This window comes from Ipomoea nil, unplaced genomic scaffold (genome assembly GCF_001879475.1).
Source record: "Ipomoea nil cultivar Tokyo-kokei standard unplaced genomic scaffold, Asagao_1.1 scaffold1576, whole genome shotgun sequence".
Classification (NCBI taxonomy): Eukaryota; Viridiplantae; Streptophyta; class Magnoliopsida; order Solanales; family Convolvulaceae; genus Ipomoea; species Ipomoea nil.
The window spans coordinates 698,415-723,902 of record NW_017618004.1 but is presented as its reverse complement, the minus strand read 5'-3'; the positions used below and the strand labels follow the sequence as shown (position 1 = coordinate 723,902).

At 34.9% G+C, this 25,488-nt stretch overlaps 2 protein-coding genes across 7 annotated transcripts; one reads left to right on the top strand and one right to left on the bottom strand.

Moving 5' to 3' along the window:
* The first annotated feature begins 9,170 nt into the window (after positions 1-9,170).
* Positions 9,171-11,282, top strand: LOC109190504 (metacaspase-4). The gene is made up of 2 exons (XM_019340995.1): positions 9,171-9,652; positions 10,131-11,282. The coding sequence occupies exons 1-2, from the start codon at positions 9,307-9,309 to the stop codon at positions 11,042-11,044; spliced, it is 1,260 nt and encodes a 419-aa protein (XP_019196540.1). The 5' UTR covers positions 9,171-9,306; the 3' UTR covers positions 11,045-11,282.
* A 6,063-nt stretch (positions 11,283-17,345) lies between these two features.
* On the bottom strand, positions 17,346-25,488 carry LOC109190500 (putative pentatricopeptide repeat-containing protein At1g19290). Of its 6 annotated transcripts, none has more exons than XM_019340987.1 (7): positions 22,640-25,488; positions 22,277-22,345; positions 21,732-21,879; positions 20,570-20,741; positions 18,755-18,823; positions 18,450-18,611; positions 17,346-18,118 (listed from the first exon to the last, which is right to left on the bottom strand). In XM_019340987.1, exons 1-2 carry the CDS (start codon positions 25,353-25,355, stop codon positions 22,311-22,313), a joined length of 2,751 nt encoding a protein of 916 aa, XP_019196532.1. In that variant the 5' UTR covers positions 25,356-25,488; the 3' UTR covers positions 17,346-18,118; positions 18,450-18,611; positions 18,755-18,823; positions 20,570-20,741; positions 21,732-21,879; positions 22,277-22,310. The 6 variants fall into 6 exon arrangements, with proteins under 6 accessions (XP_019196532.1, XP_019196531.1, XP_019196534.1 ...); XM_019340986.1 differs by having other exon boundaries at positions 18,755-18,813; XM_019340989.1 differs by lacking the exon at positions 21,732-21,879 and having other exon boundaries at positions 18,755-18,813; positions 22,277-22,506.

Here is a 25,488-nt window from a genome sequence, read left to right as displayed (position 1 = left end):
AAAATCGCGAATGTGGTGTTGGCGCGCGTTTGGTCAGATTATGAATTTTCTGTTATGAGATTATGAATGTACTGTAAATTCATAATCTCATAACAGAAAATTCATAATCGCATAAAAGAAAAACATTTATTAAATTATGAATTTTCTGTTATGAGATTATGAATTTACGTAAATTCATAATCTCATAACAGAAAATTCATAATCCTATAACAGAAAATTCATAATCCTATAACAGAAAATTCATAATCTCAAAACAGAAAATTCATAATCTCATAACAGAAAATTCATAATTTCATAACAGAAAATTCATAATCTCATAACAGAAAATTCATAATTTCATAACAGAAAATTCATAATTTATGAATGTTGAAGAAGCTTGCACTACAGAGGAGCAGTCATGGTTTCGGACGGGAATGTGTAAGCACAGTTCCAAAGTGAATGTGCAGGCAGCAGTCATGGTTTCGGACCGGAATGTGTAGGCACGGGTCCAAAGTGAATGTGCAGGCAAAGATTCATAATTTATGAATGTCCGAAATCATTGCTCACCTCAAATTAAAGTGAAACCGCGAAATGTAAAAATGAAGAAGAAAAGTCACGCGATTAATTAAGAAAAAAAATAATAATAACAGTACACTAACACTGTTGAGACAGTGTTCACCATGGATGGTGAACACAGTTCCATGACATTACGATTGTCTGCCCTTGGATCCTCCTTCCGATGATTAAAAAAAATAGGCTTGTCAAAGCTTTCCAAAATAATTAAATAATTAGAATTTGTACTTAACTAATTAAGTTAAGTTTTTATGTTGACTTCTTATTCTTAATTCAATAGTTAAGATTAAAAGATTGTGTAACAGAAAATATGTGATGATATCTCACCTATATCATTTGAGTCAAAGTTTTATGAGAATAGATGGTGATAACTAACTGTTACTATTAATTGTTTTGGGCTTTTGGCCAGACGTCACATTTTAAATATGTGTCTTTCAACTTTGTTTTTTAATTTGTTTAAAAAAAAAACTTTTTTTTTAATTAAAAATATATGCATTCATTTCACCTGTATAATTTGTGACAAAACAAATGTATAACTTTATGCTTTGGGAACATGCAAACATTACAAGCAGCATTATAGCAGTTTGTGATTATTTAATTGAAACTTTTAAATACATTTTTTTTTTTGGTAGGGGAAACTTTTAAATACATTATAATGTATATATTTGCTTTAAAAAAATGTTAAATTTTTATATCTATAAGGCATAAGTCAACCAGTGACATAACTTTTAGATGATTAAATTATACAAATGACTAACATATAAAATAATAATATATAAATAATTGAGTGTATTCGCTATAAATAATAGTATACTTCATATTTAAAATAGTGCACTCAAGTTCGTTAGATTAATGTATTATATGATAACAAACTTGAGTGCATGGTTAGTTATCACCAAATGACAAATGAGTTCTCAAGTTGTATTCAATGCATATCTAAACTTTAGTGTTCCAGTTTGGGCAGCATACTAGGACAGCAAATGCAACCGAAGCGGAACTTTGGGCAGCATACTTGCGTTTGAAATGGGCCTGGGAACAAGGAAGAAAAGAAGTTTACATGTTCTGCGACTCTAAACGGGTTGTGGATTGGCTCACTGGTGATGAAAAACCACTAGGACAATGTGGGGTCCTAGTGAGTTGGTGCAAAGAATGGATACGCAAGGATTGGATGATTGAGGTGAACCACACACCCCGAGAGGAAAATAGATGCGCCGACGGACTCGCAAAGGAAGCCATGCGAAGATTTGCGACTGGGTTGAATTTCTGTCACCCCCATGCGACATCAAAGATATCCTGAGACAGGACCGCAAGAGGCATGTCCGATCGCAAGTTTGATCAGGGCTCCCCCCCCCCCCACCCCTCATATCCCCCCCCCCCCCCAAAAAAAAAAAAAAAACTTTAGTGTTCCAATTTGCATAATAAAATTAGTACTAATAATAATTACGAAAATGCCACCGTATTTTTTTAAATATGATTTGGTCCGTCTAATTTTTCCAGATGTAAAGCTGAGATTGGTTTTCTGTGTGTGTGTGTGTGTGTGTGTGTGTGTGTGTGTGTGTGTGTTAAGGATCATATGAGAACACTTGCTTATGTGAGAACGTGAGAACAAATCATGTGCATCTATCTAATATTTTTTAATGGTCTATATTCGATTAAGTGTGTGCGAACGCGAATTAAATGTGTACAAACTCGATTAAGTGTGTTTGCACACATTTAATTCGCGTTCGCACACACTTAATCTAATCTAGATCATTAAAAAATATTAGATGAATGCACACAATTTGTTCTCACGTTCTCACCTAAGCAACTGTTCTATAGAACCCTACTCTATATATATATATATATATATATATATATATATATATATATATATATATATATACTTGTTCAAATGCGGTCGGTGCGGATTCACCATCAAGTATGCATAAATGCATCCAACAGTGTTTGAAAAAGCACTACAAAACGCATCAAACATTAAAAAAAAAAAAAAAAATGCACCACACCAAATGGTGCAATTTATGCATACCTATTGGTTAGTGACCGCATTGTCCGCACGAGAACTTGACCATGTGTGTGTATGTGTGTATGTGTGTGTTGGATCAAATAAGAACACACTCCTAGGAGAGAACTAAATATAAATCCCAGCCTTACATCCGGAAAAATTAGACCTTTCAGATCAAATTTCTTGTTAAAAATGTTGTGGGAATTTTGTATTTACTTTATATTGTGCACTTCTTAGGATTTTTCAAAAATACACACATTATGCTGATAAAAAGTGCATAGTAAAGTATTAAAAAGTGCATGTTTAGTATTAAACATTACACTTTAAAAAGTGCAAACTTCTAACACTATATTGTGTATTTCTAATGATTTTTCAAAAATGCACATTATGTTGTTAAAAAATGTACAGTAAGGTATTAAAAAGTGCATGATTAGTATTAAAATTTGCATTCTGAAAACAAGTATTAAAATAGCACTTTGCAAAATATTGCAAAAGTGCAATGCACTTAGAGTTTGAATTTAGATTTTATAACTGAGCTTTTTGGTTTTATTTGATTTAGAGGTTCATTTTATTATTTCTTAGGATTTAGCATTTACAATTTAGGTTTAAAATTTAATTTTTTTTGTTGATATCTTAAAAAGTTATTCAGAAATACACATTATGTTGTTCAAAAGTGCACAATATAATGTTAAAAGTTGCACGATAAAATTAACAATAATTACAATAATGTTAAGACATTTTTTTTAAAAAAATTATCCATAATTACAAAAATATCACAATTTTTTTTTTTAATTTGATCTGATCCATCCAACTTCCACAGACACACAAGATAATTGTACACAATTAGAGAGAGTGGATAATGGCCACATATTAAAATAAATATTTATAGCACTTCGTCTTGGCCATTATCTCACCATCAAGCCTCATGCCTCATTAAAAATCTTGCTAGGGAAACTAGTTGAGGAAAATAGTACATGATGTATTTCAATAAATGTGTTATACAGAATTGCCCCATTAAAAACCTTAGGACAAGAAAACCGTACCCAGTGGTAAAAAACTTAACTAAGGAAAAAAGAGTATCACCATAAGCCTTCCGAGCTAATCTTCTGGATAACCAATCATAAACCTTCAGTGTATAATCTTCATGATTTTGGGGTTCGTCTATTTAAGTATCTATATGCAACTTTTCTCCTTTTGACATTATTATATCATACTCATGCATCATTAAAAAAATTCAATGAGAAAAAGAGTACATGATATGTATGCACTCATGTGTTGCACTAACTGACTCATTAAAAAAAAATCAATTAAGAAAATTAGATCAAAAATCAATCAAAAAAAAAAAGTACAGTTGTTGGCCCTTTTAAGTCCAACTTTCATGATTGGTTTAAGTGAATGACACTCCCCCTAAAGATAACAATCTTCAAAGTCTACATGTTATAATATAAAAACATTACTAAGTGGCTTGTGGTCCACTAGTATCGGATTGCTCCCCTATGTGGGAGGTTTAGGTTTTGAGTTTTAGTGTAGGGATATATATATATATATATATATATATATATATATATATATATATATATATATATATATATGAAAAAGAATATTGTACAATCACATATTATTTATCATTTGTGCAACACGAGCTTTATTGTCCACGTATAGGACAGTTGGGGTAAAATAAAACATAACTAGTTTGGACTTGACATCATGATGATCAAATAAAATAACCATTACCCAAGTAGCCCATGAAAACCATATATTGATTTCTTGCATAAAACCCAAAATCTTTTGTAACTCGAAGATACCTGAGGACGCGTGAAACACTATTCCAATATTTCATTGTAGGAGAAGCACTAAATGTTGCTAGCAATTTTATCACAAATACAATATCAGGTTTGATGCGTTTATGGAACTTCTGATCCTAAATTGGTGTTCCAACAACTTAACAATGAAATAATGAACTTTTGGTCCCAAAATATTATCTTTATTCTCTTCGAGTCTAAATGGTTTTTTATCTACTTCAAGAGATTGGATAACCGTTAGTGTGACAAGTAAATGATATTTATCCATATAAAACATCTTCGAAACATTTTTCAAGTATGCTAACTAGTGTATAAAAATCTTTCAAAGAAAATGACAATACTTGGACATTGCTGTAAATCATTAAATCACAACGTCATTTCGTATGAATCATGTGATATTGTATATTGAAAACAATATAGAGAAAGAGAGAAGGAGAAGAAGAGCGAAATTGAATCTAGAACACCAACCAACCATTTTCATTAATAATCGTTAACCGTTTATGTGTGTATACACGGGATAACTATACACAAACAGAAAGATTGGAATAATAGTCTTATATTAAAATAGAATATTTATAATACTAGAGACTTTACATAGTATTCCGTAGCCAAACATATTGTGCTCGGATGATATCTCTGTGACTGTTCTTGAGGAAAGGTCACATGATCGAACTTAGATGGTGGGATATTAATGACTCTTTGAGCTGCAGCAGTTAAAGAGAGTATTTAATTTTGATTTGATTTACCAGGACTATGTGGTCCAATGGTACCCGGGTTGGACTTCCATTTGGAAGATTATGAGTTTGAGCCTCAGTGGAGGCGTTATTGGTTCTTTGTGTTTCAGTAGGTTGAGAAAGTATATGAACAGATACTACAATGTAATAGAGCCAGTAACTTTCAAAAAAAAAAAAAAAATTGGGATTTGACTTTGTCCATTACGAATTCAAAAGTATCATCTCCACCCCCCCCCCCCTTCTTTACGCCGACGATGGGCCCAATATAATTATACGAAGTAAATCATATTGCCATTTGCCACCCCTTAGCGATAATGACGACGGAACCAATGAAACGAATCCTTCTGTCATTCATCAATAAGATTGTGACCCACACTGGAATGCACCAACTCTACTCCATATATAATTGGAAATTGGAATAGATCTTTTTTTTTTTTTTTTACATATTTATAACCGTAGAACTAATTTGAATTCCAATTCAAATCACCTTCAAAATTCAGTTCTTATTAAAATTCAAAAAACCCTTTATCGTGGCATAATTCTACCATAATAAAAAGGAAAAAGTGATTAAAAAGTCAAAATAATCGAAACTTAATGAATGAATTCTACAATTACCTTATAACTTAAAAAAATAAAAAGTGTAACTTTCTTTTTTTTTATATAAATCAAAGCGTTTTGTGCTACGTAAAATCATATTTATTGACATTTTTATCTTTCAAAAGTAATATGTAATAGTTATGATAATAACTTGTAATGATTTATGTTTAATATTATATATTACAGAGTTGTAGCAATAGGCAAAAGTAAAAAAATGAATTCTATCATACATCATTTATCTTAGTTTAAAAAAATTTAGTCTTGCATTCAGAAATATATATATATATATATATATATATATATATATATATATATATATATATATATATCTAAAAACATATTAAGTCTCAATTAAGGTTATATCCTTAATTTATGTCCATATTTTTGTATGCAAATAAGTGTGTACATTTTACTTTAAATGTTATACATTTCAATGTTATTAGACAAAACTACCCTTACACCGTTATAACACCGTTAGTTTTTAATTCTAACATTGATAACACATCATTCTTACCATACACATATACCTATCATATCTTTTTCCTATTTTTTAATTATCATTTTATTAAAATCATTATATATTATTATAATAATTAATTATATTTTAATTAAATTTCTATGAATGATAAATTATATATGTGAGTGTACAAAATATATATATTATTTGTGTATATATAATTCAAATTATAATTTTTAATTATTTGTATTTATCAATATTTTAATATTGGGCATGAATTTTCGCGTATCGCGCGTACAAAATGCTAGTATATATATATATATATATATATATATATATATATATATATATATATATATATATATATTCATATCCAACATGTTGGAATATACTTTATAGGGAAAATGACACTTTTTCCCCCTGAGTTATATACCTATAGCATTTTTGCCCCCTAAATTATTGAAGTGGCTGTTTTCCCCCCTGAAATGTTAAATGGACATATTTACCCTTCAACTAAATATTTAATTTATTTTTTTTCTCCAACAAATTATGACCATAATTTGGTTCAAACCAAACAAACACTATAGCAACCAAACCGAAATATTCCAATTACAATTTAGAATCGAAATCCGATATTTAGAGTTTATTAAAATCGTGAACCAGAACGGACGGTTCATGTTCCGAACTGAAAAAATAAAAAATATATAATGTTGAATTTATACTATTTTAAAATAAAAAATAAAATTTTAAAATAAAGACGGTTCAAAATCGCGAATCGGATCCAGAACCGCCAGTTCACGGTTCAAGATTCAATTTTTTTGATACATAATTTTAATAAATTGACATTTAAATATTGGATTCTAGATCTGAATTATAACCGAAAACTATTAATTCGATTGCTATAGTATCCGGTTCAATTCAAACCGAACCGTGGTCATCCCTACGTATACGCAATAATTTGTTGGAGAAGTAAAATAAATAAAATATTTACGTTAAGGGTATAAATGTCAATTAAATATATCATGGGGGAAAAAAACACCACTTTTAGAATAACTGAGGGGGCTAATGTGCTTACCTAAATAATTGAGGGGGAAAAAGTGCTATAAGTATATAACTCAGGGGTAAAAAGTGCCATTTTCCCTACTTTATATTGTTTTTAAGATTCTTTGTAAGAATTAATTTCACTTTTGGTCCCACGACTTTTGATGTTTTATCATTTTTGGTGCACAACTTTAAAATTTTTTAATTTTGGTGCCTAACTTTGTTATTTTTATCAATTTTGGTCCTTTCGGTCAAATTAACAGCGAAATGTTGCTGGATTTTATATTTTTAGGGGTAAAATTGTCATCCCAAGGAAACATCTTCAATATCTAAACAAAATCACTGTAAAATCATATCTATAGGGGTTTGATCGATGAGAATAATGGGGAAGACGGACAGAAACCAGACAGATCTATGGGATTTATAGTTTCGACCATTGGCAAACTCTTCTTTTCCTCTTAATATGATTTTTCTTTTGTTTAAATATTGAAGATCTTTCCATGGTATGACGATTTTGCCCCTAAAATATAAAATCCATAAATATTTTACCGTCAATTTGGCTGGAAGGACCAAAACTGATAAAAATAACAAAATTAGGCACTGATATTGAAAAAATTTAAAGTTGTGCACCAAAAGTGATAAGAACTCAAAAGTCGTGCACCAAAAGTGATAAGAACTCAAATATACTATTATAACTGCAATTATGGATAATTTTTTTTTTCCATTAGAAGTCATTAATACAAAAGGAAAAAAATATTATATTAAATTGGTAACCATTCTTTTTTTGAATGCTACTAGCTCAATTACAATGTTGTATCCCGGGTACCATTAGACCACATAGTCCTGGTAATTGGTAACCATTCTAGTTATTAACATAAAAGGAAAAAAGAAATACGGCATTAAATTGATAACCGTTCTTTAACTTTTGTAACCGATATTAAGAGAATTAAGTAATTAAATAATCTATAAAAAAATAAAGGAGTAAATTTAGAAAATAAATGTAAGAGATACTATAAATAAAACACAAAGTATAACCTTTCAATGTCATCTACACTATCAACATATGTTTTTTACTTCGTTAAAACTTAACCAGATTGACTTTTATTATATTTGCGAGAGTTAGATATATATTATTTATTTATTTATTTTTTTTTCTTATATTATCTACCAATTTGTTATCATTTTTAAATATAAATTTTTTTATTTTTTGAAAAAACTTTTAATATTGGGAAAATGACACTTTTTACCCCTAAGTTATATACTTATAGCACTTTTCCCCCCTCAATTATTTAGGTAAGCACATTAGCCCCCTTAATTATTCTAAAAGTGGTGTTTTTTTCTCCCTAATATATTAAATTGACATTTATACCCTTAAAGTAAATATTTTATTTATTTTATTACTCTAACAAATTATTGCGTATACGTAGGGATGACCACGGTTCGGTTTGAATTGAACCGGATACTAAAGCAATCGAATTAATAGTTTACGGTTATAATTCAGATCTAGAACCCAATATTTAAATGTCAATTTATTAAAATTATGTATCAAGAAAATTAAATCTTGAACCGTGAACCGACGGTTCCGGATCTGATTCGCGATTTTGAACCGTCTTTATTTTAAAATTTTATTTTTTATTTTAAAATAGTCTAAATTCAACAATAAATGTATTTTATTTTTTCAGTTCGGAACATGACGTCCATTCCGGTTCACGATTTTAATAAACTCTAAATATCGAATTTCGATTCTAAATTGTAATTGGAATATTTCAGTTTGGTTGCTATAGTGTTTGTTTAGTTTGAACCAAATTATGGTCATAATTTGTTGGAAAAAAAAATAAATTAAATATTTAGTTTAAGGGTAAATATGTCCATTTAACATTTCATGAGGAAAAACAGCCACTTCAATAATTTAGGGGGAAAAAATGCTATAGGTAGAAAAAGTGTCATTTTCCCTTTAATATTTATAACTTTTTTCTAATTGGAGAGGTAATGGCGAAATGTTGATAACGTCCTTTTTGTACAGTAAACAGGGAGGGAGTATATACTGATTGATTGATCGAGTCGTGAACGTGCGTGATAAACGGTACTGATCGCTGCAGATTCAGATCGAGCGGGAGAGAAATGGCGAGGAAAGCAGTGTTGATCGGAATCAACTATCCTGGCACCAAAGCCGAGCTCAAAGGCTGCGTCAATGACGTCCGGCGAATGCACCGCTGCCTCGTCGACCGTTACGGCTTCTCCGAGGACGACATCACCGTCCTCATCGACACCGACGCTTCCTACACCCAGCCTACGGGCCGCAACATCCGCAGCGCTCTCTCCGATCTCGTCAAATCCGCCGGCTCCGGCGACTACCTTTTTGTCCACTATAGCGGCCACGGTACCCGCCTTCCGGCCGAGACCGGCGAGGAAGACGACACCGGCTTCGATGAGTGCATCGTCCCTTCTGATTTCAATCTTATCACCGGTAAGATACTAAGATTACTTGTTTCCAAGCATCAATTAGTGTGATTGTTAGTTTTGTGAACTAATCTAAAACTGTCTGATTAGAAATGAAATTTTGCAGCTTCCTGCAATTGTTAGCGCTGCTTAAATTGGTTTGATCTCTGTTGAGAATTGTACTGTGAACTCGAGTTGATATTTTAATTGTTTGTTTTTTTTTCTACTGCATTTGAGTGATTGCTCTGGATGCTCATAAGATAAAGTTTTACTGAGTCTGGAATATAATAAATATTCAATATGGCAATACTCCTCGCATTTGAATATTTGATCTAGATGATCATCATGTCTGAACTGTATTGATCTGGGTTAATGGTTCTACCAATTGGTTATCTGGCGCTTTTTGGCTTGGAAAAGGTGTTTTTGGATCCTGATTTTACATTTCTATTGCTAAACATTAGACTTGTTGCTATTTTTATCTGTGCGTCAACCCCTTCTTTATTCAGATGATGATTTTAGAGAGCTGGTGGACTCCTTGCCGCAAGGTTGCCGACTAACAATAGTATCTGATTCATGCCATAGTGGTGGGCTTATTGATAAAGCCAAGGAGCAGATTGGAGAGAGTACCCATGACAATGCTGATGCTGATGATGCTGATGAGGATGGTGGTGGATCATCTCGATTTGGATTCAGGAAATTCTTGCGTGGGAAAGCTGAGTCTCGTGGCATTCACCTCCCAGGATTTCATCACCATCATGAACACGATAGTGAGACTGAGAGAGAAATAGTGATTGAATCAGAATATGGGGATCAAACCCATGTCAAGAGCAGATCCTTGCCTTTATCCACCCTTATTGACATTCTTAAGCAACAGACTGGTAAGGATGATATTGATGTTGGGAATGTTAGGCCAACTCTTTTTGATGTCTTTGGAGAAGATGCAAGTCCTAAGGTGAAGAAATTCATGAATGTCATTTTTAATAAACTTCAGAGTGGCGAAGGTACTGGAGGGGGTGGTGGCTTTTTGGGGATGGTTGGGGGCTTGGCTCTGGAAATTCTAAAGACTAAGCTTGAGCAAAACGATGAGAATTATGTGAAACCTGCTCTGGAAACACCTGTAGGAAGCAAGCAAGACGCTTATGCTGGACCAAGCCAAAAGGATTTCCCAGACAATGGCATTCTCATCAGTGGCTGCCAAACCGACCAAACATCAGCTGATGCTACTCCTAACAACAATCCCCAGGAATCATATGGCGCCCTCAGCAATGCGATTCAGACCATACTCAAAGACTCAGATGGGCCAGTCACTTACCAAGACCTTGTTCACAAGGCTAGGGAGATGTTGGAAAAGCAAGGGTTCTCACAGCGCCCTGGTCTTTACTGCTCTGACTCTCATGTTGGTTCTTCTTTTGTGTGCTGATAGTATATTATAATATCACCAACTTCATGAGCATATATTATGATGATTATGACTGAAAAACAGTACCATATCTGTATTCTTCTTGCTTTGTGTTTGGTTTTTTTAGTTGGGCTTAAGAGTTTCTGTCCAGTGGATTAAATAAAGCTTTGACCAAAATATGTATTGGTTTATGTCTACTCTTTGTGTAATTGGTACTAAAAGGATTGTGTTTGATTAAGGTTATTTTTTACTAGTAAAACCTGTGTGATAGATACACATTAGAGTGGAGAAATCAGCTTTATCAATTGGTAATTGGGTATTGATAAAGGCTTCTCAATCATATGTTAGCATTGGAAATATTACTCTAACCATGCCTGTTTGGTAGGAAGGAATATAGAATTATTGGGATTGAAAAGGGAAGAAGTGGTATAAAGACTAAATTGTCCTTGTGTAATAATAATGCTAATAATAATCAAGGATAAAAAAATCATTTTTCTCCTTTTTCCCTTTTCTTTTCCCATTGAATTGCAATTCTTATGGGGGAGAGTATGAATTGCAATTCAACAAAATGAAGAATTGCAATTCGGTGGAATTGCAATTCTCTCAAACCAAACACTATAATTCGGGTGGCCAACGAATTAGGCTGTAATTGAATTGTAACTACATACAACCAAACAACCCATTAGTTTATTGGATGAAAAAAAAAGGAACCCGAGTTGGACTTCCATTTGGAAGATTGTGAGTTCGAACCTTTGAGAAGATGAGAATATAATTGTGTTGTATTCAATAATGATGTCTGAGAGTACAGGGAGCGAATATATAGAGATGCTAGATATAATCGAGTCCTAATACTCCCCCTCAAGTACAAGGTTGGTCAGCCAAAACATTGAGCTTGCAACGGAGTAAATTAAAACGTACAGACGAAAGAGACTTAGTAAAAATATCCGCTATCTGATCTTTGGTAGAAATAAAATTGACTTGTAATTCCTTCTTCGCGACTTTATCACGAACAAAGTGGTAGTCGATCTCAATGTGCTTGGTGCGAGCATGAAACACCGGATTAGCACACAGATAAGTAGCTCCCAGATTGTCACACCAGAGTTTGGGCACAGAAGGTGGCGCAAACCCGATTTCCTTCATCAGAGAGACGAGCCAAGTAACCTCTGCAGAGACATCAGCCAGTCCTTTGTATTCAGCCTCAATTGATGAACGAGCCACAGTACGTTGTTTTCGACAAACCCATGAGACAAGATTGGTCCCCAAAAATACAGCAAAACCACTAGTAGATTTGCGATCATCAGGGTTGCCAGCCCAATCCGAATCAGAATATGCATGAATATCTAGAGAAGGAGAAGACGTAATCTTAAGACCAAGATGTAGTGTCCCATTTACATACCGTAACACCCTCTTGAGAGCCGCCCAATCCGCAGTAGAGGGAGAGTGCATGTGTTGACACAAACGACCATTTACATACCGTAACACCCTCTTGAGAGCCGCCCAATCCGCAGTAGAGGGAGAGTGCATGTGTTGACACAAACGATTGACTGCATAGGAAAGATCAGGCCGAGTTACCATAAGATATTGCAGAGCACCTGTAAAGCTGCGATACTGAGTGGGATCAGCGTATGGTACCACGGCATCAGTCTCGGCCTTCGTGGTTGAAACCGGAGTAGCCACGGGCTTGCAATCAACCATACCTGCTCGTTTTAGAATATCCTTCATGTACCGTTGTTGAGACAGAAGCATGCCATCAGACAATGGAATGGTCTCAATACCCAGAAAGAACGAGGGCACACCCATATCACGAACTTTAAACTCAAGAGCCAACTTGTCAATAAGAGCAGTCACATGAGCCGGATCAGATCTCATAACCAAAATATCATCCACATAAACCAGAAAATATAAACGAGTATTGCTATGTGAATATATAAATAGAGAGACATCCGTCTTGGAAGGTGAGAAACCAGCAGAAACCAGAAAATCATGCAAACGAGTGAACCAAGCACGGGAAGCTTGCTTAAGCCCATATAAAGAACGTTGAAGGAGACAAACGTGCCCAGGCATCGTTTTGTCTTCATAACTAGGGGGCTGGCGCATATAAACCGTCTCAGCGAGATTGCCATTTAGAAAAGCATTGTGTATGTCCAACTGTCGAATAGTCCATCCACGAGAAATAGCTAAGGATAAAAGAAGACGTACCGTAGTCGGTTTAACAACGGGACTAAAGGTCTTAAAGAAATCCTCGCCGGCAATTTGATTGAATCCCTTGGCAACTAACCGAGCCTTGTAACGCTCAATCGAACCATCAGCCTTTCTCTTGGTTCTAAACACCCACTTACATCCAATTACATTCATACCTGATTTAAAGGGAACAAGCCTCCATCTATTGTTGTGCACCAAGGCATTAAATTCCAAATCCATTGCATCCCGCCATTCAGGAAATTTAACCGCTTGAGTAAAACATGTAGGTTCAGGAGTAACAGCAGCAGCAGATAAAGCAACATGATCATGTGGTCCCGAACTTCTCGTATTCATTCCATGAGAGCGAACGGGTGAGGGCGCGTGACGAGACCGACCACGAGGCCGGCCTCTTGGCCGAGGAGCCGGCTGGTCAGTGACTGTCTGCTCGGACTCGGTCACGGGCTCGGCAGTAGCAAGCTGCTGGAGGTGGTGGTCAGAAGAGGCTATGAGCGCGGCAGGAGGGTCACGAGTCGTGACAATAGTCGGATCACCACCAGAAACAATTGGTGCAACACCCCACGGCTCCGAGCGTGGTTTTGGAACCTGCGAATCCACAGAAACAACAAAAGGAAAGACAACCTCATCGAATCGCACATGGCGACAGATAAAAACCTTGTTAGTGTTAGTGTCTAAACAACGATAGCCATGAAAAGATGGAGGATATCCTAGAAAGACACAAGGGGATGACCGAAACTGTAGTTTGTTGCGATTATAGGGACGCAAATTTGGAAAGCATAAACACCCAAAAACACGCAGATATGAATAAGATGGAGGAGACCGATGCAAAAGATAATGAGGAGATTTATCAGATAAGACAGAAGTGGGCATTTTATTGATTAGATAAACCGCAGTTTCAAAAGCATAATCCCATAAACGAGACGGAACAGAGGATTGAGTTATTAATGCTAGTCCCGTTTCAACAACATGCCTATGCCAACGTTCTACCCGGCCATTTTTTTCATAAGTATACGCACATGATTGCCTGTGACGAATACCTAAGGACGCAAGAGTGGAACCATGCTTTTTATATTCTTCCCCTAAATTAGATTGAAAAGAAATAATCTTGCGAGAAAAGAAACGTTCAACTAGTGACCGAAACTTATCAAATATAACATACAAATCAGATTTAGCACGCATGGGATAATACCACATATAACGAGTGTAATCATCCACAAACAACACAAAATATTTAAAGCCATACGCAGAAAGTAATGGCGCAGGGCCCCAAATATCTGAATAAATTAATTCCAAATAATGCTACTAGTGGTTTCGACACGAGACAAAGGAAAACGAGAAGATTTTCTCAATTGACAAGAGGAACAGACATTGGGAAGATCACTAGAATTAAATGTACCAACAGACGAAGACGCTAAAATTTTACGTAAGACTCGAGAATGAGGATGCCCCAACCGCATGTGCCAAACGTAAGAGGACCGTGCAGCAACAAATGCAGCAGGGGAAGCAGAAGACGCAGGCCGTGTGTAGAGACCCCCAGACGCATGTCCCTTAAAAAGAACCTTCTTGGTCAAAATGTCTTTCACATAGAAACAAAGAGGGTGGAACTCAAAGAAAACATTATTGTCCTTTGCAAAACGCTGGACAGATAATAGAGAAGAAGAGAGACCATGGACATGCAAAACATCATGTAACTTAAAAGACATAGAATCAGTGTGGCTAACGAAGCAGAACCAACATTAACAATAGGCAAACTTGTACCATTGCCGACTCGCAGAGTCTCCGGGCCATCATAACTTGTCGCAGAAGTCATCAAAGAAGAATCAGGCGTTGCATGATTTGTAGCACCAGTGTCAGGGAACCACTGATGAGGACCGTTGGAATCACCATTATCACCAGAGACGGCCACATTAGCCTGAAAACCAGGAGCCCCTGAATAACGCCGAAAACAGTTTGGCTCCCGTGTGACCAAAATGGTCACAAATTTGACACGGATCATCATTGCGCCAAAAACAATTGGCTCCCGTGTGACCAAAACGGTCACAAATTTGACACGGATCATCATAACGCCAAACACAATTGGCTCCCGTGTGGCCGAAACCGTTACAAATTTGACACGGATCATCAACGTCACGTCATTGACCGGACCGCTTCTGATACGATGTATCTTGGTTTGATGCCATCGGCTACTGCTACAAAGTGAGGAACATGGATGTTGGAAAAGAAAACCCTGGCTAACTGATACCAGATGAGAATATAATTGTGTTGTATTCAATAATGATGTCTGAGAGTACAGGGAGCGAATATATAGAGATGCTAGATATAATCCTAGTCTAACACGAATAATATAGTCCTAGTCTAATATAGATAATATAGTCCTAGTCTAATATGGATAATAGAGTCCTAATAGAGAAAGTATATGAACAGATATTACATTGTAATAGAGTCAGTAGCATTCAAAAAAAAGTGTAAAAAGATAAAAAGAAATTAAAAGAGGGAGTGAGTATAGTGGCAAATTATTGTGTGGACCATGGTCTGGTTCACACAGTGTTGTATGGATCATAACAAAAAATACATTTTTAATATAAATATATTATTCGTGTACTGAATATATATTATACAAAATAATGTACTTTACTTAAATAATTTATTTTCCCTGAATACAATGTACATTTGTAATATACTAAAAGTATATTATTTGTGTACTGAATATACATTATTTAATAATATGATCTACCGAATAATGATTGGAGTATAGTATTACCGGTGAGCAAATCAATTTTTACACCATGGGCTAGGTCCACATTGCATTGTGGATCTTGGTCCAAAACAACATTCATATTTCATTTGTACTTAACATATTATGAAGATAAATTGAACGTACATAATATGTTAACGGTAGATAGATAATATATTAATTTTTGTATGTACATAATTTTTGAGTCGGAGTTAATAAATTATGTATTTGTAGTTAACATATTATGTTATTTCAGTTAATAGATCATGTGCCAATACATAAATTGAAGGTACATAATATGTTAACTACAAATACATAATTTTTGTAATTTTTGTAATTTAGAAAATGATCAAAGGCTGAAAGTCAATGAAAATGGGAGAAAACGCGGTAACATTTTTGTAATTTTTGTAATTATGATTGTGCATTTAGAAATACTTGACAGTGTATTTAGAAATGTTTGACTATGCATTTGGAAATGCTTTAAGTGCATAGAATTGTCTGCACGTCACCACAGAAAGTTACGAGTATTACGTGTTCTTCCAAGCTGACGAACTACAAAGTCAAGTCATCAAAGTTGTGGGAAAATGTCACCCTCTCCGCTCAGAGCATTGTGAAAGTTGTGAGAACTTATTGTGAAAATTTGTGTGTAGTTAAAGGGGGGGAAATTGTTGGGGAACTAAACCAAAGGAGACATGAAATTAAATGGCAAAAGCCCCCTCTTGGTTAGGTCAAGTTTAATGTTGATGCTGCCTTAAATCAAACGAGGATCGGAAACAGGATTTGGGTGCGTTCTTAGGGATTGTGAAGGTAAATTTATTGCTACAAAATGTATGTATAGAGGAGGGTCCTTTACTCCAAAAGAAGCTGAAATAATGGGAATTACAGAAGCTCTCACGAATTCCATGTTATCTCTAATCTTTCTGCTACTAGTTTGTTGATTTGATGATGTAAAAGAATTAGTAAAGAATTTTTCCTATGTCACATTCTTGTTTGTTTTTACAAACATTGTAGCTCATTTGTTAGTTAGAAAAGTTATGTCTATGCAAGATTATTGGAAGTGTTATTCTACGCTTTCAATTTGTATCTGTGTTTTAATTTTTTTTTAGTGTATCTAAAATTTTCACTGTTTAACATAGTGATTAATCCATCACTTAATTGTACGCACATCTATTGGATGGACCAGCTAGCCTGAAGATTTAATTTTAAATTGTGTTAAGTAATGAAGTTTTTCCTTTTAAAAAATGATAATAAGATCCACTTTTGAACATGAGAGATAATTTCAAGAATAAATGTAGCCTTTAGTCTTCACCATTTCAATTAATCAACTAATATCTTCAATACAATCAATAAATATACTCTCTATGGTAATTAAAAACTATTAAATACATATTTCAAACAATTCAAATTATAATAACTTCGTAAAAAGAATTACAATCTAACCCATAAAATTATTTTTAGTAAATTTTAACACATTGTCACATGAGCTTAATTTTCCATCAGAACTAAGCTTCCAAAATCCTTGTGTGAGGTATGCAGTTGACAACTCATATAAATCTTAATCTCCTTATCCCCTACCCATAGGACTCTGATGCTTCTGGAGAGATTCGAATACCCTTCAAAGCTAGGGAGCTCCTCAATTTCCATATATTCCAGATCATATAAGCAAAATACTTCTTCCAAAAGGTTGAATCCTCAACTCCAAGGGCCTCCCACATCCCGGCCCGACAGAATATATGAGAGGATGTAAATCATGCTGACTCAATGACTCAACATACATGGCCAAATGCCGGTGCGCACAAAAGATCTGCCCATTTTGTGCATATTCTCCACACTGTCGCCACCGAAGTTCGAACATTGATCTCTTCTCCAAAATACTGCCTACTGAATCATTGAGCTAAGCCCGGACAAATATTGTCCAGCGGATGCCCAACTGTATTGAATTCAGCAGCAATTTTCTCACACCCAATATTGAGTATTCTTGTTCTTACTTATGGGTATCAATAATTTGCATCCAGCAGGCTTGTGCAAACTCACAGTCGTAAAGAATGTCAAAACTAGCTTCTCTTTAGTGACCACAAATCAGGCAATAAGAATGCTCTCCAGAGATTCCACATCCCAAATAGCTCGAGCTTGCAACGAAGTCTGGAATGGAAATACTATGACTGGACAATATACAAAATGTTGAATGTTAGACTATGAGTGGAAAACGACATATTTTTAAGATCTGGAATCTAAAGGATATCAAGTTTTTCTGAACCTGAAAAAGAGATGCCTAGTTATTATCTATGCAAGGGATTAAAGAGCACTCATCATAATGCTATGATGAGCAGAAAAATATAAGAATCGATGCCTTTTGTAACGAAAAAGGTTGGAAAAGTTTTACTATGCATGAGACACAAAGTTTAACCATAGGCTAGCTAGTACAGAGTAGTAAACTGTCATCAAGAATTATTTCAAGTATAATTAAGGACTGCCAGCAAACTGGCTCAGTACCTATTTCCATAAACCAGTGATCCAAGATTCAATCTGGTGTTAGAAGTACCTCCTGAGATTCCATTCATAAGAACTGATCTTGTGATTTGAGAGTATGAATTGAGCACTGTTGCTGCACAACAAGGACATAATCCGAGATTCTTGCCACATAAGCACCAGCACCTACATATACCCAACAAATTTAGTCCACTACCAAGATCAATAGGAAGCAGTTTTTTTTCCAGCTGATAATACAGATAGATGAATTGCCATGCAAATGAAATCATTTCAGATCAACATCATGGCACAGCACATTTGAGAGTTACCTTTGAGTTGAAGCCAAGCATGAATATTCCCATACACAAGGATCAATCCTATCAACAGCCTGCAATCCCCTGCATGCAGAGCATTCCGTGGTTATTTAGCTCAGTTATGGTTCATCCTAGCCTTAGTGCCTTACAAACAGCAAGAGACAAGAAACAAACATAAAAGTAAGCACTACCTAAGAAGACCACACAAAATAAGAATTATGCAACTTCAAGACATGTCAATCTATATGGTTCAGTTCTCATGTCTGTGAAAGGATTTTCAGGTTCCTATATTTGGCATCTGAAAATTTCAAAGTAAATGATACGCTTTTATGTTAAAAAATAATTTGACTGCATTTGACCTACACATCTGTGCTAAACAAGTTCTAGGTCTAATTACATTATGAACCACTTACACAATGACAGATAAAACCCAATTTGGTTATATATTGCTGGCTATCAAAGAAAAGGAAATGTAACATAAAAGTGAAGAGAAAACAACTGTTGAATGAATACTAGATTATATAAATATATGTTAAGTGTTTGTAGAAATCACATTGTGGGTGATACTGCATCTTGTAGCAAGTTCAGTGATAGGGATAGCATCCAGACATAGAAAACTGCAAATATAGGAAGAGGAAAAAAAGAAGGCTGATTGCACTTTACGTGCAATGATGGATAGTTTCCAGACATAGAAAGCTGCAAATATAGGAAGAGGAATGAAATAAGGCAGATCACACTTGGAGACAATTTACTAATGATATGCTCACAACAAAGAATTTCTGCTCTCCAATTACACTTTCATACCCAAATCAAAGGCCAATTTTTTTATTGCCCATTGCTTCATCAATCCTTACTTAAATTGCACAGTTTCCTATAACACATGGACACATAAATAAATAAATACACACACACACACACACACACACACACACATATATATATATATATATATATAGAGAGAGAGAGAGAGAGAGCTTGTTTTTTGCCAAATATATATATATATATATATATATATATATGGGAGGCATTTTTTGTCTTATGCCACTTTTTTTTCCTTCTTTTCCTACCCAATTGATATGTGATCAATAAACCCCTACTTTTTCCATTTTTAGAAACAAGCATTCTAGTAAAAGGCATTTGATATATATATATATATATATATATATATATATATATATCTCACATACACATACAGAGATAGACTCTTATAGTAAATACAAAGCATAAATCTCTTTTAATCAACACATTCAAGTAATTTGCTAAATGAAAGCTTTTTCACAGATATTCTGTATGCAAATAGGAATAGTAAAACCAATACAAGAATAGACAATAAACTGGCACGCTTTCTCAAGAAACTAAGAGATTTTTTTTTTTTGGTGAGATGGAAACTAAGAGATATAGATTAAAGTGTATCCAGCAAAAATATTGTGCACAATGCCATATCCAGCAAGCATAGCATCTAAAACACTCTGGATGCCAAAATGTAACCTGCAATTAAGAATTATCCATGACTAATCTCAGTGTTACAACCAGAACATCCTAACAAATGCAAATATCATTTATCAGTAATAACAATTTAAAAATAAAATAAAACAAAAAAACAAAAACAAACAAACAAACACTCAAACTGCAAAACTGCACAATCTGTGAAGCTCTGATCTGTCTTTCAAAAGAAAGAAGAGGCATATGTGAAATTTATGTAAGGTAGCATCCAAATGGATGCAGCTAGGACATTGATGAACCCAGTGGATTTAGAAAAGTTAAGGTCTTTGAATATAAATTATTGCTTAGGATGAGAAAATTTGGGGCAAGTAAGAAGATTTAACCAACCTACAACTTGTTGTGTAGGGGGAAGTTACAAGTTGATAGAAGTTCCCATTGCTATATCCACATCCCTGCCAACTGCCATTTTGGTTTGCCTGCAAAGGTGGATATTCAATGCTCAAGCACTCCCAAAGAGCTCTGGCAATTTGTTCATCTTCATTTAATTGTGATTCACTATCTGCAAATACAAAAATACAAGATACTCATCAAGTGAACCACCAGAACCTAAGTCAATATTGCATACAACTATAACATTTAATTATAGTTTTCAGCAACTTCTGTGGTAAAAATAATCATGCAACAGCCAACAGATATCCATCTACAAAGCCACAGAATTTGCTGAGAAGTGAGAATAAAAAGCGTTTTTACCCATCCCAAAAAAAAAAACAAAAAACAAAAAACAAAAAAAAGTGAGAATCGAACAAGTGTTATGTGATTGAGGGCAATACCCTAGGGAAAAGCACAACTATGTGTCTATGTGGCAATGAATTTCTATTTATAGCATCATACCTGGCAGAATCTTAATACCATTTGTTTTTCTTCTTTGAAATTTTTTAGTAAAAATCATCAGGAAAAAAAAAAAAAAAAAAAAAAAAAAAGAAGTTAAATAGTCATTCCCGTACTCCATAGCAAACTGAGTAAATTCTATGGTGTAAATTCCAGCAAATTGTTTCAGTGAATTTGTTAGTCTTTACCGATTACAGGGCAATAGTTGCTGAACGGAATCCTCGGAAACTGTATAATGCAATAGTTTGAAGCAAACAGTGATGAATTTGTTTAGCCTATCTCACAAGTTCTGCTTCTTTTTCTTTTTCTTTTCATTTTTTGTACAAAGTTGTGTTTAAGGTCTATTCACAAGACATCACTCATAATATTGCAAATTAAGACATTATATAGCACGATAAATAGAAGCAATAGTAGGTGTATATATGCACATATAATCTTTACTTCTTAAAAATGAGAAGCTTGAATGGTGCATGCTGCCATGAGAAAATTTTCATGTCATAAAGTAGGAGCATTTACTGCATTTAGGATAAGAATGCTGAATAAGACAAGATTAACATATGTTTTTTTTTTTAAATACAAATGTTAACAAGTAGAAACTACCAGGAACTAGCTCTAATGCTAAAATTTCCACAACAAACAGGGCTTGGTTCATTTTTCTCACCGAGGTTGTACTCTTGTTTGGTTTGATCCAGCCCCTCCAATGACATGGTTTCAGGCCAAAATGAATATTTTCCTATGAGATTGACCTCATTGAACATGCTGTTGAGGAGTGACCAGTTAACCCTAGGTCACGCAGCATGGACCAATCCCTGTGAATCAAATATCCATGTCTGTTTAAGATGTGATCTATGTCATGAAATGACAAGGGTTTTGAGCTAGTAGACTTTGCTAAATTAAATAAAACGGAACAAATTATATTATAATGTTCTGTTGAATTGATACTAAAACATTTGAAATCAAGTTAAAGTACATTCTAAGAGTAAAAGAGATGAGAAAAGACGGTATTATATCCCAAGCCACGATATCTACACAAACAATAAATAGATGTGTCTTTGAGAAGATGACATAATTGTTAGTACAGGTTACTCAACTCTATTATGATGGTAGTTGTCTCTGTAATAACTAGGCTTGTTATTGGATTCTTTTTTAAAAGAAATATCAAATTACAATAATATTGAAGTAACAGAAGGTTTAGAGGGTTCATACCTGAAAAGCACATAACACAGCGAATGTATGATCTCTATAACTTAGTTACTTCAACCCAATAAAACAGAGCTGCATACATCCAACTCCAGATTTAGAATTTGGTTGATTCCCTAAGTTCTTAAAATTCAACAATGCATTTTGTATCAAGGAGAAGGAGCCAGATTAATTAGGCTTCTTCATCTGTTTGTAACATTTCCCTGCAAGTGGAGACTAAACCCCAATGCCTGCCACTAAAAAAAAAAATCAATTTGAATTTTATAATCGGCACAATAGCATACTACACAAGCAATAAGATAACTGATATTCTAAAGAATGTGTGTTAAATAAAGTGAGTGAATTTGAAGTAATCCTAGATGTCATTACCTTCATTTATTGTTCTCTTCGTCACAAGATTCAGTTCCCCGCTAGCCTTCATCATTTCATCCAAAAGTTTTGATACTTCTTCCACATTTCCTTGTCTACGCAGAGCATTTGTCAAAGTAGAATAAGTAATCATTGAAGGAGTAATCCCAGCTTTTATCATTCTCTCTTTCAATTCAAGAGCTTCACTAGTATTACCAGTCTTACAGTACCCATCAATCAAAGTATTATAGGTTATAACATTGGGGGTTAGGCCTTTTGAGTGAAGCTTATGAAAAAGTCTCAGTGCTCTATCAACATTTCCTGTTTTACAAAGGCCATTGATGAGAGCATTATAGATAGCAATGTTAGGAACAAGATCCCTTTTTAGCATCTCATCCCGTAATTTAAAACCCTCATCAACATTACCAGCTAATGAAATACCCTGTATCAAGGCACAGTATGTAAACTCATCTGGGATAAATCCTTTCTCAAACAAAGCACTAATCATTTCTCTGGCATCATTCATCCTTCCAATTTTGCATAGCCCCAGTACTGCTAGATTATATAGTATTTTGTTCGGCACAATAGAATTTTTTACCCCCTCATCAAGGGAATTTGCAATTTTTTGAACATCTAATGATCTTACATGGGGGTTCGGAAAACCATGAGGACAGTTAAGGTTCAGACTAGTATCAAAGTCCATTACTTTTTGCAACAACATATTTGCATCAGCAGTCCTGCGATGCCTATATAATCCACCAATAATGGTGCTGAATATGATCCCATTTGGATTCAACCCCTGATTTATCATCACAAAATATGCATTAAAAGCTCTCTCAAGCTCTCCTTCCTTAACCCATCCAGTAATAAGGGCACCATATGTAACAACATTGGGCGTTATTCCCTTTGCATGCATTTCATTGAGAAGATCTTCGACTTTGTTCAACTTCCTAGCCATAAAAAATCCACTAACAAATGAATTGTACATTTCAATGGAAGCAAGGATTCCTTGCTGTTCCATGACTCCCTTTATTCTCAAAGCCATTTCAATTTGACCATCTTTACAGTAACCGTTAATTAAGGTTCTATAAGTTACTCCATCAGGTGAACAGCCAAGCTCCTTCATTTTGTCAAGAAGCTGCTCAGCTTCAATCATTTTCCCCATCTTACATAGTCCCTTGATCATTGTATTGAAAAGAATTAGGCTTTTGGTATACCCTCTAGCCATAATATGTTTCCACAACATTGTAGCCTTCTCAAAATCATTTGCCTTAAAAAGTGCAGCAAAAAGAGTACCATATCCAACTTCATCAGAAGCAAAACCTCTCTTAAGCATCGAATGCCAGAGGTCCAAAGCATTACCAATGGCACCAGCTTGACATAAACCTTTCATGAGAGTATTGTAAGTTACAACTGTTGGATCTATACCAACTTGAATCATTTCATCACAAAGGTTGAATGCTTCACTTGTCCAACCTCCCCTGCAATAACCATCTAATAGGGTATTATAGCTGTAAGAATCTGGTCTTACATTCCAGCCCATCATAGTCCTTATAATCCATTCTGCTTTGCGGACTTGACCAAGCTTGCAATAACCATTTATAAATGAATTGCAAATAAATAGGTTCATTTTCAAGCCTAATTTCAACATCTCATCTCGAATCCTAATTGCTTCATCCAGTTTCCCAATTTGACAAAACCCATCTATCAACACACCAAAGGCCTGCTCATCCACAACTACTGTATCATTCTCTGCCACCTCCATCCCTCGAAATACTTTCTCTGCTTCCTCCATATTCCCCTGCTTGCAATATCCCTTGATTAGCAATGTGTACGTCACCACATTCTTGGATATACCTCTTTCAATCATTAATCTTAACACTCTTTCAGCTCCAGTCATATCACCATTCTCCGCATACCCATTGATCAAACTATGGTAAGTGGCTCTATTTGCTTCCAAACCCTTTGCTTCCATTTTCTCAATAAAGTCCTCAGCTTTATCAACTCTACCATCCTTACAATGGGCATTTACCATTATTGTGCAAGTGTATATGTCAGGAGAAATTCCAATTCTAGTAATCTGATCATAAACACAAAATGCAGTATGATATTCACGATTTTTCACCAAACAACTCAACAAACTATTACAAGACAGTAAGCTCGGCCTGCAGCCGCACTTGGGCATATTATCAAACACGTACAATGCATTCTTAATCAACCCCTTCTTAGCGTAAATTTTCAGAACCATATCAAAAACCGTGGGAGAAAATTTGAATTCTGTATAAACTGCAACCAATCCATTCCATACAAGCGACGTTAATTCCTTTTGTCTAGAGAGTTCCACGAGCTCATCCAAATAAGACCGCGCTTCGTCGAACATTCGAGCTTTCGACAATATGTGAACGATTATGCAGTAAGATTTCATGTGCGGCCTGTAAAATTGCTGCTTTGAAGCTAGTTTGAAGAAATGAAGAGAGGCTTCGGGGTTTAGCTTGAGCTTTCGAAGAACGGCGTCAACGAGGGCGTCGGAGAAATCAATATTGATGCTGTCATAGCGCCGGAGAATTAAGAGTCGACATATCCGATCGAGGAGTTCGGAACGGGTCAGTTGGGACTCAAATCGGAGCCGTCGACGAGTAACTGTTGTAGTGTGAATGGCGGCCGTCTGTTGTTTGAGCGGAGGGAGGAGACGACGAATGAGTCTGCGATTGGAGAGAGGGAAGATGCTTCTTACCATTATTCTTCCTCGCCGCCGACGGATTCAGTTCTCATCAGCTCGTCTCCATCCACATTCGGTCCATCAAAAGAGAACGCCGGCCGGTTGCCATACGCCAATTTAAAGAGACCAAGTGAAGTTCAAGTTCAAGTTT